This window comes from Primulina eburnea, chromosome 14 (assembly GCF_022965805.1).
Source record: "Primulina eburnea isolate SZY01 chromosome 14, ASM2296580v1, whole genome shotgun sequence".
Classification (NCBI taxonomy): domain Eukaryota; kingdom Viridiplantae; phylum Streptophyta; class Magnoliopsida; order Lamiales; family Gesneriaceae; genus Primulina; species Primulina eburnea.
In genome coordinates, this window is record NC_133114.1 from 2,430,002 (window position 1) to 2,444,053 (window position 14,052).

At 35.6% G+C, this 14,052-nt stretch overlaps 3 protein-coding genes across 9 annotated transcripts in view; 1 reads left to right on the top strand and 2 right to left on the bottom strand.

Annotated features, from left to right (window-relative positions):
* Positions 1–14,052, top strand: part of LOC140811770 (guanosine nucleotide diphosphate dissociation inhibitor At5g09550) — an 89,049-nt gene that overhangs the window by 47,021 nt on the left and 27,976 nt on the right. The window lies entirely within an intron of this gene.
* Positions 3,786–9,500, bottom strand: LOC140813255 (beta carbonic anhydrase 5, chloroplastic-like). 4 transcript variants are annotated; one of them, XM_073171750.1, is made up of 10 exons: positions 9,074–9,500; positions 7,399–7,722; positions 7,217–7,284; positions 6,066–6,215; positions 5,937–5,985; positions 5,748–5,861; positions 5,555–5,608; positions 5,220–5,308; positions 5,036–5,138; positions 3,786–4,179 (listed from the first exon to the last, which is right to left on the bottom strand). In XM_073171750.1, exons 2-10 carry the CDS (start codon positions 7,480–7,482, stop codon positions 3,979–3,981), a joined length of 912 nt encoding a protein of 303 aa, XP_073027851.1. In that variant the 5' UTR covers positions 7,483–7,722; positions 9,074–9,500; the 3' UTR covers positions 3,786–3,978. The 4 variants fall into 4 exon arrangements, with proteins under 4 accessions (XP_073027851.1, XP_073027850.1, XP_073027852.1 ...); XM_073171749.1 differs by lacking the exon at positions 9,074–9,500 and having other exon boundaries at positions 5,036–5,141; XM_073171751.1 differs by lacking the exon at positions 9,074–9,500 and having other exon boundaries at positions 5,036–5,141; positions 6,066–6,256.
* On the bottom strand, positions 8,442–11,830 carry LOC140813254 (uncharacterized). 4 transcript variants are annotated; one of them, XR_012113864.1, is made up of 3 exons: positions 9,966–11,830; positions 9,754–9,815; positions 8,442–9,155 (listed from the first exon to the last, which is right to left on the bottom strand). XR_012113864.1 is itself a non-coding variant. In XM_073171747.1 (2 exons), exon 1 carries the CDS (start codon positions 11,742–11,744, stop codon positions 10,011–10,013), a length of 1,734 nt encoding a protein of 577 aa, XP_073027848.1. In that variant the 5' UTR covers positions 11,745–11,830; the 3' UTR covers positions 8,443–9,155; positions 9,966–10,010. The 4 variants fall into 4 exon arrangements, 3 of the variants coding, with proteins under 3 accessions (XP_073027848.1, XP_073027849.1, XP_073027847.1); XM_073171747.1 differs by lacking the exon at positions 9,754–9,815 and having other exon boundaries at positions 8,443–9,155; XM_073171748.1 differs by lacking the exon at positions 9,754–9,815 and having other exon boundaries at positions 8,444–9,003.

The following is a 14,052-nucleotide window of genomic DNA, read 5'->3' on the forward strand; positions in this document are numbered from 1 at the left end:
ACCAACGACAATATCATGTTTGAAAATAAAATGAGAGGAAAAAAGAATAAATGAAGATAATTAAGAATTAATAAATAATTATATTTTTATTTTTTCAAATACATCACATTTTCTCAATATTTCTATCAAATCAATTATATTAAAAAATCTATGAATTAACAATTCAATATTTCACTCAATCGTATAATTGTTTAATAATAATAAATGATAATCATTATGTATTTGATTGAATGAAAAAGAAAAAATATGATTTGAAATCTAATAAAAAGTTAAAACATAGAAAAATTATAAGAGTCATATAGTTTCTTTAAATAATATCAACATAACACAATGATAATTGAAAATAAATTAAACAATTTTACATATACAATCTCGGGGAAATAACTTTTAACACATGTTATATAAAGTCTAATTGTTTGAAAAAATCGAAGAAACAATACAATCTCGTATGAGAAATCATTATTGGTTGAAAAAAAACTGAATTTAAAAATTTATATGATAAAAGATCATATATATATGGTATTATTTTAGCTGTTGCACTTGGTTCATATGCGATTAGCAGTCACGAATTTAATTTCTTTTCTTTTTCTTTGTAGATTTGGTAGAGATTTGGAAGTTCGAAAATTCAAGAAATATTCAAAATCTAAACTCTAGAAAGGCACTAGACGTAAGCAAATTTCAGGATAATTATTTTTGCACAAATGGTTCTTCTGCAGACGGTTGGTTTGCTGTCTGATTTACCAATGAATACTGCTTGTTCCTTAAACTAAACGAAAGTTGATGAGTTTGATGCCATTAGATTGGTCATACAACAAATGAAACCGTGCAGTAAACAAAGAAAGACAATAGATCTGATCATCAAAATAGGCAGCAGAAATCAAGCAAACTGAAACTATATATGAAATGTATAATGAATCACTGGAGCAAATAAGGACACTGGAATGGCAACATCTCTAAACGAAGGTACAAGCAAATGAAAACAATGCAAAGAAAAAAAATCGACAAACAGATATATCAATCACCCCAAATCGCCTTTGAAACAAATTAATCATTTTAAAATCCCAAGTGATAACTTATGGAGCTTTTGGCACTTCTGGCACTGCCAGTTTAGGCAATTCAGGTTTTGGCAGTGTAGGAAGCTCGGGTTTTGGCAAGGTGGAAAGCTCCGGTTTTGACAAAGCTGGTAGCTCAGGCTTTGGGAGTGCAGGAAGCTCAGGTTTTGGCAATGTTGGAAGCTCAGGCTTTGGGAGTGTAGGAAGCTCGGGCTTTGGCAACGTGGGAATCTCGGGTTTTGGCAGCGTGGGAAACTCTGGTTTCGGCACAGTTGGCAGCTCAGGCTTTGGGAGTGTAGGAAGCTCGGGTTTTGGCAAAGTTGGAAGTTCGGGTTTTGGGAGTATAGGAAGCTCGGGCTTTGGCAACGTGGGAAGCTCGGGTTTCAACGAAGTAGACAGCTCTGGCTTTGGGAGTACGGGGAGCTCAGGCTTGGGCAGTGTCGGAAGCTCAGGTTTTGGTAGAGTTGGAAGCTCAGGTTTTGGCAATGTAGGAACCTCCGGTTTTGGCAAAGTTGGTAGTTCAGGCTTTGGGAGTGTAGGAAGCTCGGGTTTTGGTAACGTTGGAAGCTCCGGTTTTGGCAAAGTTGGCAGCTCTGTCTTTGAAAATGCTGGAAGGTCGGGCTTTGTCAATGTAGGAAGCTCGGGTTTCGGCAATGTGGGCAGCTCCGGCTTTTGAACTGTGGGAAACTCAGGCTTTGGCAGTGTAGGAAGCTCTGGTTTTGGCAACGTGGGGAGCTCGGGTTTCGGCACCGTGGGCAGCTCCGGCTTAGGAAGACTCGGAATCTCAGGTTTTGGCAATGTAGGCAACTCAGGCTGAGGAACTTCAGCCAAATTTGTTTCCAGGAGGTGTCGCGCCTCTGTTATCGAAGATAAAGCAAGAAGCAACAGAAATAAAATAGTATGATTCTTGCTATAAGCCATTGCTTTCAGCAGAAGAGAGATTGATAATTCAATATACTTTTGAGCAAATTGCTTTTTAAACCGATGATGCATGAAAAAGTATCTGCACCAGCTTATATAGAGATGGGATGCGAAGAACAAGAAGCTCTGTTGGCCGGGTTGGCAGGAAAAATACAGGTTAGCTCAACTTCTTTATTGGCATTACGTATCAGTTAACTCATGTCAAAATTTCCTAGTTGGACACCTACAATAAATTATTCAACCTGGTAGGTAATGATATACTAGTGTTCAGCTCAAGTTTCTTAAAAATCCGCATACTTCAATCAAGCTCCAATAAAAATTATCGAATCGAGCTAGCTTAAGAAACAGTACAAATAATTCTGCCCCATGTCAAGTTCTGAAAAATTCCTACTAAACTTCATAATGGTTCATAAGATTCATGTAACAACTTGGTTTAATTAATCTCGTGGAGTCGTGTAAAACATCAGTTACGCATACATAAGTCCAGCTTGCTATAAGAACAACCAAGTTCAGTAAGAGGATTCATTGTCCACTTACAATCTAGGCACAACGTATGACATTAAGTTTGATTAACTTCTGAATAATAGTATTCTCACATGTAACTAGACCAACTATATTCAAGTTCCCAGGGCCGATCCTAACAATATTTGGGCCTGAGTCTAACTTTTAAAAAGAGGCCTCCGAATCATAATGTGTGTTCATATTTTTTTCGTTCCATAGCAATTTTTCAAATTAAATCAATAGGTCAAAGACAATATAAAAAACTAAAGGAATAAAAAAATGAAACATGTCCAAAATGATCACTAAAAAACAACCCGCCTAACAGTTTTAGAACTAAAAATATTAATCAAGTCTATATAATCAAGTTGTTCAGTAATTTCTTTCTTCATGGATAACATAGTCAATCCATTCAATCTTTCTCGTGACATGGTTAATCGGAGAAAAGTTTTGATGAGCTTTATCTTTGAGAAACTTTGCTCTGCACTTGCTATTGTGACCGGGACAGTCAACAAGATTTTATAAGCAATATGAGCATTTGAAAACCGGATAAGCATTACATCCACCAAAATTTCAGTCAAAAAACGTAGATTATATATACCACATTAAGCCCCGAAGAAAGTAAAAAACTACAATAAAAAATTAGAAGCCCGAACAAAGCAAATATAAGAAAATAGACTTACAGCTCTTCACGGGTCTTTCAATAAAACATAGACACGACGCAACGACTGGAGTCGATTAAGGCTGCAGATGAATACTGTGGAAGATTGGGGAATAAATCGATAACATGCTAAGCAAGTTTCATTTAATAAATACTTGGTTTAAGGTTATCTAATAACTAGTATTATATATAATAATTTTAAAAAAAAAAAAATTAGGCCCCAAAAAAGATATGGGCCTGAGTCATTGGACTCATTTGCCTCCTAATAGGCACGGCCATGAAAGTACCATTGGAAGAGTTATTCATGCACACCGACATTATTGGCTCCACAATTTAGCCAAATATTTTATATATGCCAATTTTATTCATATGAATTAATGTATAATTTACAAAGTTCAATTAAATTTTGGAGTTTTTATCTTAATAGATTCATCCTCATGTGATGAAATTTCTTTCTTTTTTTTAATTACATGGGGTGAGATATTGATTCACTATCACTTCATCTCGAACTCAGACTTCTCCCCTATGCCTTCGCATACAGAAAATGTTTGTCATTTCACCACAAATGGTTGGCTCCTGTGTTTAGATTTCTAGCATTCATGAATTTGTCTTAGTTACCTCATGGCATGCTCAACTCATAAACTGATATCAAATTAAAGGACAACCACTTCATCCAAAAATACATTCATTTTCCAAAGTCTACATTCTGTGTCTGTAAAAGTTAAGTGTACATATAGCTGAAATTCAGACATTAACAATTTCAATTCTTACATTATCTCTAAATAAGAAACTACTAAAAAAATCTATTCTGGTATCAAATACAAAGGATCACCTATGACAGCAAACTCAGCTCCAAAATTCTCGGTTGCCAATGGAGTAACCCCCATCGGCTTTTGAACTGCTTCCCTTGTAGTCAAGGGTCCACTTTTCAAACGTACAATCGATGAAGTCATAGTAGCCACCATGAATCGAAAGCATCCCATTTTTCACCCGTTCTTCTATCCATGGATAACTGAGTAAGTTCATCAACGACCTGTTAATCGATTCCTGCACAAGTTGAACAGTGTGTAATCGGTATTCGGCCAAGAGACTGGAATGTACTATAGCCTATATGCACCAATAATCGAAATGTGGAGCTTGAGTTGTTATAAGGATTAAAAAATTTCACGAGCGAGCCTGGGGCTCAAGGCTCATGGAGCATCCGAGCACAATTTTTTTTTATATTTTTTATTTTCCTTAAATTACTATTTTATTCAAAATATAACAATATATATTTACAATCCATTTCCCAAAAATTGAAGGGTGTTTATGTCAGTAATTGAACAAAATTTAGCTCAAATGTCGCTCGAAAAATTGAACTCGTGGAGTGAGATTTCAAATTACTCAAAAAATAATAGAATAGAGATTGAGATTAAAAATACTGATTGACCGACCCAACTCTAGCTTCAGTATTGAATTATTTTTTAGTAGAGTTCGAATAGGTTGCTGCTAAAACAAAAAGAGACTCAAATACATCCTTTTAATCAACCACAACTTTTCCTATGATAAATGTCATTGGTCTTAAAATTTATCTTATTCATATGCTCTCAGCCTTTATTCTTAAGATATTTAAGTAACCTCCAACGACAATCATAATGTATCGAATCTACAAATAATTAAGACTATATACGATTTGATTATCATATTTCGACTTCCACCCTTGAGGCTTGAAATCTTCAATCAAAATGTATGATAATTGAAGACAGAACTCATTTTCTAAGTTTCATACGCATGTTCGGGCATATTCATGATACAGGAGCTAAAAAACAACCTTTATCGCATTTTATACGACACAGTACATGAAAAATCTAAATCAGATAACACATATACAATAAATACAACCAGAGAATGACAGGGAACACACCTTTTCACAGTGTCTGCATTGCTGATCAAAGTCGAGGTTTGAAGCTGCAGCTTTTGTTTTCAACTTTGCTGCCTTTCCGACAATCACCCAATTTTTAATGAAGCTACTGGAACGCAAATAGGTGGGTGTGAGAAGCACTAAGAAATCAAGATGAAGATAAGTTAAGTGAGAAGTTAACCAAAACCTCGAATTACTATTTATTTCATCTTGATAGCTCATTAAGGCTTTTATTCCTCCACAGCAGCTGTGGCCAACAACTAGTATATTTTCAACCTGCATATATTGGTTGATGTTCCGATAAGGTACTTTACCATAATATGAAAATGTCCAGATTTCATGCTAGAAAAACTTTTTTAGTCTTTTTAACCATTTTAACTTTCTAAAAAACTTTCACAACTGTTTTAACAGATGTTTACTAAATTCCTAAATCTTCTTTCAGTTTCTGCACAGAGGGTTGCTAAAGAAAATTGATAAGAGTGGCAGACAATCTAAAGTTTCGATTAGCAAATAATTGCTTACTTCAAGAGAAGTAACAGCAAATTCAAGGGCAGCATTTGTCTCTGAAGGTCCATTCTGCATCAGAAGAGCATATGGGAATCACATACAGGATAACATCTTTAACAGTACATTGCAAAACTCAATTCAAATAGAGTAAAGTATCATTCTTCACAATTTAAAGATTTGTAAGCCCAAGATAATTTCTACATCATACCTCGTGAGGGGGCACCAAGTTTGCCACATTGCGAACCACGAAAGCTTCTCCTGGTTCAAATCCTAGAATGCTGGTGGGGCAAACTCGTGAGTCCGCACATGCAATCACCATGAACTGTTCTTGAAAATGTTAGAATTTTACCGTGTTACAAGATTTTTAAAAATTGATGGAAAGAAACAGAAATGATACCTTAGGTGCTTGGCTTTGGGAAAGGCTTTGGTAATGTTCTAAGTTTTGCCTAGAAAAATGAGATGAATGTAAAACGAACAAGGTTTTTGACTTTATAATTTCAGGTAGATTTACATTACATTATCTTACAAGTATTTCTCTTTTTTGAAACCAAGAAATCGATTTCTCAACTCCTTGAATTGATTGAGTGCCTTGTCGCTCACTACTGCACTTTTATCCCTGATCCCCGAAGTTAAGACTGGAGACTCCATTAAAGCATTCAATCGGAGTGTTGGATTCCTTTAAGTATCCATGAAAGGAAGTTGACAGCACAAAAGACACTGAATTAATACAACACCCTATATCACAAGCAAATTTAGTTTTAAACAGAAGTATGCTCGTCTCTTTGGATCAACCTCCTAGTGTTTCATGGGAGTCTAGAGTCATAAAAGTTGAGCACGACATAGAAAATGACATAAGACAATATGAATAGGCCTAAAACACCTCTGTTCCACTCATATTTGTAAGGAGGATTTGATAAGTTGATAAGATTTATAAGGCTTACATAAATGAATCCTCTAGTAACACAAGTTACTCGTCTTCGTAAATTGAAATGAACGTGAAATAGTAACCAGTAGAACTATTGTGCAGAATCTTAATACGAATTCTAAATAGTATTATCGGTGATATCGGAGGCCAGAGTTTCATGTTTTGATGAGAATGATCATGCAAAATGAAATCTTGGAAATAAACCCACCATCATGTCTTACCCCATGTCCTTCGATAAAGGAAGGATGTAAAAATAGAGAGCAAAAATACTAAATCTGTTGAATAATCATATCATGTGTGCCGCACAAAAAAAAATAGCCTACACTGCCTATCCAAGAAGATCGAACACCAGTTTCTATTCTTCAGTGTATCACTGGGCATGAAATGTGAAAGTTGATCTTCCTTGCCGAATTCGGTCTAAACAAATGAATACTTGGAGTTGTAGGGAAGTTTCGTTTCTCAAATTATCATTTGCAATTATCCAGCCACAGGTAAAATCTGGCTAACTCAACGACCTTATCTCATTAAACCCCGACTTTTCATCAAGCATGTTCAATTGGACACGCAGTGGGGTGAAACAAACTACGACACATTGCAGAATTTTTTCTGTAATCAAAAACCATATTTTATCACAAACGAAACGCATGTACACGGCTGATGTGATCACAGCAAAGAAAAGAACGAATTTATCAACAAATAAGACCCACAGAAAAAAACAATAAGCAGAAAGATCTGAACTTTGCAGCACCTACTTGAAAGAATCCGGAAATCTCAAATGGGTCTGCTCAATTTCCGAAGATCTCAAGTGTGTACCAAAGATCTGCTCCAAAAGAAGAAGAAACACCTCAATCTCAAGAATCAAACCAAATGAAATCAGACAGGATTGCATACAATTCATACAGACAGATAACAAAAGGAAGAAACAAAAGTTTACAGTGGAGGCCTTTGCTGGAATCATGGAGATGTCCTCAGAAGAGGAAGAAGACAGTGGTGACGAATGGAACAGTGCCTTAGCCATTAACAGATTTCTTCCCAGCACTTCAAGCTGCAGAATCTGCTGCTAAGCGAACAAGAAATCAAGAAATGCTGGAGAAATCACACAGCTAATAAATAGTTCATAAATGCGTGGATCTGGTGTCAGTTTAGAACCACTGTTCGTCGGTTGGATCATAGGACACGTGTCCTCCAAGAAAGACGGAGACAGCAACGTTTTCTAATTGTTAGAAGTCAATCGATTGAATCGAGGACAATAAGAGCACTGAAAAAATAAAGGAGAGAAATTAGATAGCTCTTTATAAAACGACTGTTTGCTTCACGAAAGGTTAATTTTTCCTTGGCACACCACGCGCGGCGCGTGTCTATACAATAAATTTTTATATTAAAAAAATGTTAGAATTCAAAACTATGTTATTTTCGATAATATTTTTCTTAAAAATTTATAATTTTGTGTGGATAACTTTTCTAAAAAAAAATTTCTTAAAAATTTATAATTTTGTTTGGATAAAATTTCTAAAGTATAAAAATTAAACTAAATTAAAGGCATAAAATTGTCTGATTTGAGTTACTGACAGAAGATTTTAATTTATCCAAAGATTTTAATTTAAATTATTCATTTACCACATAGTGGCATAAAACGTCTTGTTTGTCAAAATTATGTTGCGCCTAGGAAAATACAATTTAATTTATACAACTACTTTGAGATTAAGGAATTTGATATCATCAATTATAGGCAAAAATTTGTGTGAGACGATGAGACGGATCTCTTATTTAGGTCATCCATGAAAAATTATTACTTTTCATGCTAAGAGTATTACTTTTTATTGTGAATATGAGTAGAGTCGACCCGTATCATATATTAAGATCCGTGAGACGGTCTCACATGAGACTCACTCTCAATTTTATCGTATAGATGAATTTATATCGAGCAAGAGTGTCATTTCAAATTCATTCATTTCTTCCAACATAAAATCTTCTAACTACAACCTTAATAAATTCTAGGATTCGATCTTTTAGCCAAAACGGGACAAGGCATCGTTAAAGTCTCCGTGTTTATTCGTCAAGCACGAACTGTCGTCAAGCAGATCCGCTTGATGCACGAAGATTGAGCTAGAGAAGAAGCTACGACGAAGGATAGAACTTCCCAACTCAGAATATTACATGTCGATATAATTTCATAGGAAAAAGCCAATGCTAAGAAGAAAGAACGCTTCATGCTAAAGAAAAAAAAATACAAAAATCAGGCGCCAAAAAACGGATGCAGAATGCTTCAACTAGCCCCAGACGCTGCATTTTAGGAGGAACCATAAAAATCTGCCCACAGTATTTTCTTCCACGGCGGCGCTTAAAAGGCATGTATCAAAAAACCCATACTTTGCTTCGAAGTTCAAGGCATCGACAACACTAGCGAAATGCTTCAATTTTGATGTTACGTCAACAAAGACTTAGATTAGATAGAAGCCTTTTCACAATTTGTTCCCGATATTTGATAAAGCTACTCAGAATACGAGAAGCACAGTTGCGGCATAAAGTTAGTGATTCACTACAAATGAAAGATGGTAAAGAAGGTAAAAGAACAAGCATTGCTTGAGAACGAGAACAGTGCAAATTACCAGAATTCTGAAGGGCGCCTCTCTCACATTTAGAAGCTCTATTAGCATGGAAACATCACAAATTTCATCCGTTAGTGATTCACTGCAAATAAAGAGTAAAGAAAGCAAACTAATAAACATTGCTCAAACGAGAGCAGTGCAAATTACCTGCATTCTGAAGGATAGCTCTATCGCATGTAGAAGCTCTATTAGCGTGGAAACATCACAAATTGCAGGATGAAAATACGATGCAGCTTTAAATTTTTTAGGCCAACTTCGGACTTTAAATGTGTGTGTGTGTTGTTTCTAAGGTCATACATGAGTAAGTGGTTAGATGAAGATGGTGACAATTAAATTAGGCAAAGTATCTTTACACAGAAGAAATAACTATTACACATAACTGAAATACCAAAATTACTTATTATTTGGAAGGAACACTAAGTATTGAAACGTACTTCATTATTGATAATAAGATTCCACTGGCAGTAAAAACATGCCTGGATGACTTCTCAAAGAAACTCATAGAAGTTGAGTGACAAGGGTACAACTTCGCATAAATCCGGCACGTGCTGTGACTAGGTGCTGTGTAGTATCCAAAAACACAATACATTTTTTGTGCCATATAACAAAATATTACTGAAAACTCAATCATTTAGAGAACTTAATTAGAGTATAACCAAAATGTAAAACCACAAAGGTACCTTCTTCAGAGTGACATTCGAAGTAAAGTAAGTGACCCAATCACTCAAAAAACCAGGGTCAGCTAGAAAACAGGTCAAAAAAGCATGCTTAGCAAATATATACACATAATTTGGCCACAGAAAAAGATATCCAGGCAGATCTGAATAATTTACTACCACATATCAAAACAACACCACTAAATATGACTCTCTACACCAAACTGCCCACGAACCTGCAATAGTTACCAAATGCCACAAAACCACAAGTTCTTGCTTTCCTAAGCTGCCTTCACAACTTTATCATCACCAACAACATTAAGAATCGGAAGACTATTTAGAAATTCATCAAGACCCTCGAAAAAGCCTATCCCTTCAATGTTATCATCCTCACCACGGCCAGGTCCATTTCCTTGGTTCACTTTAGGTGCAGGCTCCTCGGTTTCATTGCTAAACTCAACATTTAAATCTAACTTTCCGAAATTCTTGGCAACCCTGTTAGGTTGCTTTCGAGCATTAGCAGTTGCCCCTTTCTTACTAGGCTCACTAGCTGTCTCATTCAGCATCTCTACCACCCTATTTCGTGATGCAAATCCATCTTCTACATTGACATTCTTACGCTTATCATCTTGAGCTTTCTTGGCGCTACTGTTAGGCATCAAATCATTAGTCCCCTTCTCCTTGACATTTTTCACTTTCTTGTTCTTTGGCTCCCCATCAATCTGCCAACCAGTGTCAGACCCACTCGAGTCTGAGATCTCAACAAAAACCTCATCTTCATCAACATAAATTCTAGGACCCGAATTCTTCGTTTCAACCCCCTTTCCATTCCCATTTCGTGGACCACAGAACATAGGTGAAAATGGCGTCCAAGTGGAGGATGCAGACATATTTTTCCCCCAATTCTCCATTGACACACCCAATGGAAAGAAACCCCAGCAGCAGAAGTAAGCTTCTTGCCCTGCCATTACTGGTGGTGGCGCGGGAATTGCCACGGCCTGAAACGCTCTTCTACAGTTCTGGCACCTCAGAGTACAATCAGTATACACACCAGAATACTGGTACATGTAATAGCAATACGGGCATGCAGTCCAAAAAGGCAAATCATCGGCCTCATCCTGCACTTCCATTGTATCTATTTCTACCTCATTCACTTCATCGTCTTCTACAGTCTCACCAGCATTAGCATTGTCCTTATCACTAACATTAGAGTAATCTTGCATTGGCTGTTTCTGCTTGTCATTTACAGGCTCCTGGATTGACCCGGAAACACGAGTTGCATTACCAGAAAAATCAGTATAACTTGGTGGCGCATGCTTATATGCAGGCTCTTCGCTCGACTTTGACCCACACCCATAATATAAATTGGAACCCGAAGCAAAATCCACAAGATTCTTCTGTTGCGGTTGTGTATTTACCTGTTGATCGCGAAAAAAATTACTCCCACGAACGCTACTGATTCCACCAGCGTGTACCTCAGGCTGAGCTACGGCACTCGAACCGCCAGCACCGAAAAAGATGAAATTTTGCAGCATTGTGGTGCTCTGGTTATGAAATGGGTCCGGCTGCTGCTGCTGAGCGTGAAAATAGAAAGAGAGTTCTTTATCGTAAATGGCTTTCCGCGAAGGGTTGGATAGTACAGACCATGCGTCGACAACCAGGCGGAAGGCCTCCTCAGCTAAAGGGTATTTGTTTCTTTGCGGGTTGAGGATAAGCGCAAGGTTTCGGTACCGGGCCGCGACGAGCTCGGAGTCCTGGCCCTGCTGCGGTGTGAGGCCCAGAATTGAATACCAGTCCTGCTGGTTGTTTCCGATCCGGATGTCTCCGACAAGAAGCGTATCCACGATGGCCAGGATCTCGTCAGCGGGGGCGAGCGTCGGAACCGCGTCACGCGCGCGTGTCGCAAAGGATTTGCTCCCCATTAGATCACGTTCAGAGAGTAGCTTCTCCGAAATTGTCAGCCAACGCATAGCCTCAGCCCGCCTGGCTGTCGTCGGAAAAAATGTGTGCTCCATTTCTCTTTACTGTGTCTTGAAATTTCAGCAGATTGAATTTTGCAGCCGGTGAAATAAAATGGAAGTGTGGTTCCAGTTGAGGTCATCGATTATTTGTTTTGGCTTTTTTTATTTTTTAAAACAATATATTTCAAAATCTGGTCACCAAACTTAAATTCCTATTCTCTAAATAAAATGGTTGTAATAATGAGTATGGTCGAATCCACAGAGAACAAGAGATGATTTCTTTCGAGGAAAAATAAAAAACAGAGGGGTTTTGTTGGATAAGAACAACATAAAATATTAAAAATAAAATTAGAAAGCAATAAAAAATAATAAATCAAAACGAGAATTAAATTACCGAACTCAGATTCGAGAGAATTTTCAGTATTCAATTGTGTCACTGTTCATCGACTAACATATTTTTTATTCAAGTTGTTACAAGTAATTAACCTTAGAATTATAGTGATAGCCGCTAAAAATCTTTGTGTGTTCCTAATTTAATGACCAAACTCAGCATTCAGTCAAAAGTTATCAATAACTAACTGGGCATGATAGTGTTCCATATTAATTAAAAATAGCATTTTCGTTTTGTGAAAACAGTTACTCCTAAAATCTAACAATCGAGATAGCTGCAATTGAAAGATCGAGTTTCGTTGATTTATTTAGATTAATATGCTATGATAACACAATACATCTAATCTATCGTTATTCATTTACCAATCGTTCATGACAATTACGGATCACTGAATTCATGGATAACAATAGAAAATTATATATCGAATTAAATTTTCAGATTAACCGAGATACAACTTTCATAGAATTAAATATAAATCGACAAATACTTGAACAGAACACGAATATTAAATTGAAGCACAAAAAGCCTCACAGTGATAAATTGAAATAATAAAAAATATCCCCTGAATCATAAATAAAACTTAGCCTAAAGGTATGGAGAGGAGATGAGAAATTCTTGCGTTTTCTTCTTGTTCTTCAAGTTGAAGAGGTAGAGAGAGAATGTGAGAAATCTATATTTCAATTGTATAAAATCTCGTAATCTTGCCGCCTCCCTTCCATCTTCACGTGTGATATTTGTGGGAAGATTGTGAGTTGTATTGAAAAATTGTGAAGATTTTGTTTGTTACAAAAATCTTCTCTTGACATTCTAAAATCTCAAAGATATTAGGAAATATCTACTAGAATATTAAGTTTTTATGGAAAAAAACTCTATCTTGTATATATATTCCTTGATATGAAAATTCCTTAATCTCACTAGGCAGCCGATGAGTAGTCACAAGGCGTGATCACGCCTTGTCCAAAAACCACTTTTGAATTTTTTTGCTTCATGTCTTCCACTAAGATCATATCTACAACTTTAATTGTGATATAAAATCACCTTTTTTAGTCCAAATTTATCGCAAGAGCAGAAAACTTCCTCCTACAATAAAATCACACAAAAATGTGTCACTTAATCACGTTGAAAGTAGTAACAGTGAGAGATATTAAAATAATTTTTATATTATATGAAATAAATTTATGATATAATGAAAAATATGTAACATTTCCCAAAAGAAAATCGTTTAATTGGTAAAAAAATCGATTTGTCAAAATTTTGGATATATGTAACATTATGGTGATTGTTCGAATATCGATTATTTTCTTAAATATTTGGATATTCAAATAGCCAAATCAAATCTTGAAACCAAAAAATATGTGCTTTTTAGGTGAAAATATGTAATTCTTTCTTATTCCATGATAATGGATGAACTATGTTTTTTTTTTAAAAAATAAATTATATGAATAAAGAATCTTAATGTATTTTCATTAAAAAGACCAACAATGATTGAATTTATAGTATTTATGGACGATTCAGTATTTTTTTTACTCATTTTGAATATTCAAATATCTAAATCAAGTATCTGGAACTACAAAATAAGTATTTTGTGAGTCAAAATTAGCACTTAATCTTATTCCATTGTAAATAACAAAAAAGGCAAATGTAAACTTGAATTTATAGGGAGTTAAAACTAAAATTATGGCATTGTCAATTTTAGATTTATAAAAAAATTATACCTAAACACTGAATCTTAATATAAAGATGTAAAAAAGTATTTAACTCAAATTTACTCAAAGAAAAACCCGAGGATTAAATTTTTTGAGAAATTATGTAGTTTACAATTTTAAATTTGTTAAAAACAAAAAGATCAACTGGATGATAAAGGGCGTTTAAATAAGGGAGAATTAGTCGAAAATCCATTTGCACAAAGTTTTGTTCGGATTCAGTCCCTACATATTTGTTTTTGGCAAAAACTTGTGTGAGACAGTTTCA

Coding starts and splice junctions, on each gene's coding strand:
- LOC140813254 (XM_073171747.1), bottom strand. CDS start 11,744: ATGGAGCACACATTTTTTCCGACGACAGCCAGGCGGGCTGAGGCTATG.
- LOC140813255 (XM_073171749.1), bottom strand. CDS start 7,482: ATGGCTAAGGCACTGTTCCATTCGTCACCACTGTCTTCTTCCTCTTCT. Junction 5,862..5,936: donor CCCAAAGCCAAGCACCTAAG/GTATCATTTCTG, acceptor TTTCAAGAACAG/TTCATGGTGATTGCATGTGC. Junction 4,180..5,035: donor AATGCAGACACTGTGAAAAG/GTGTGTTCCCTG, acceptor CAACTTGTGCAG/GAATCGATTAACAGGTCGTT.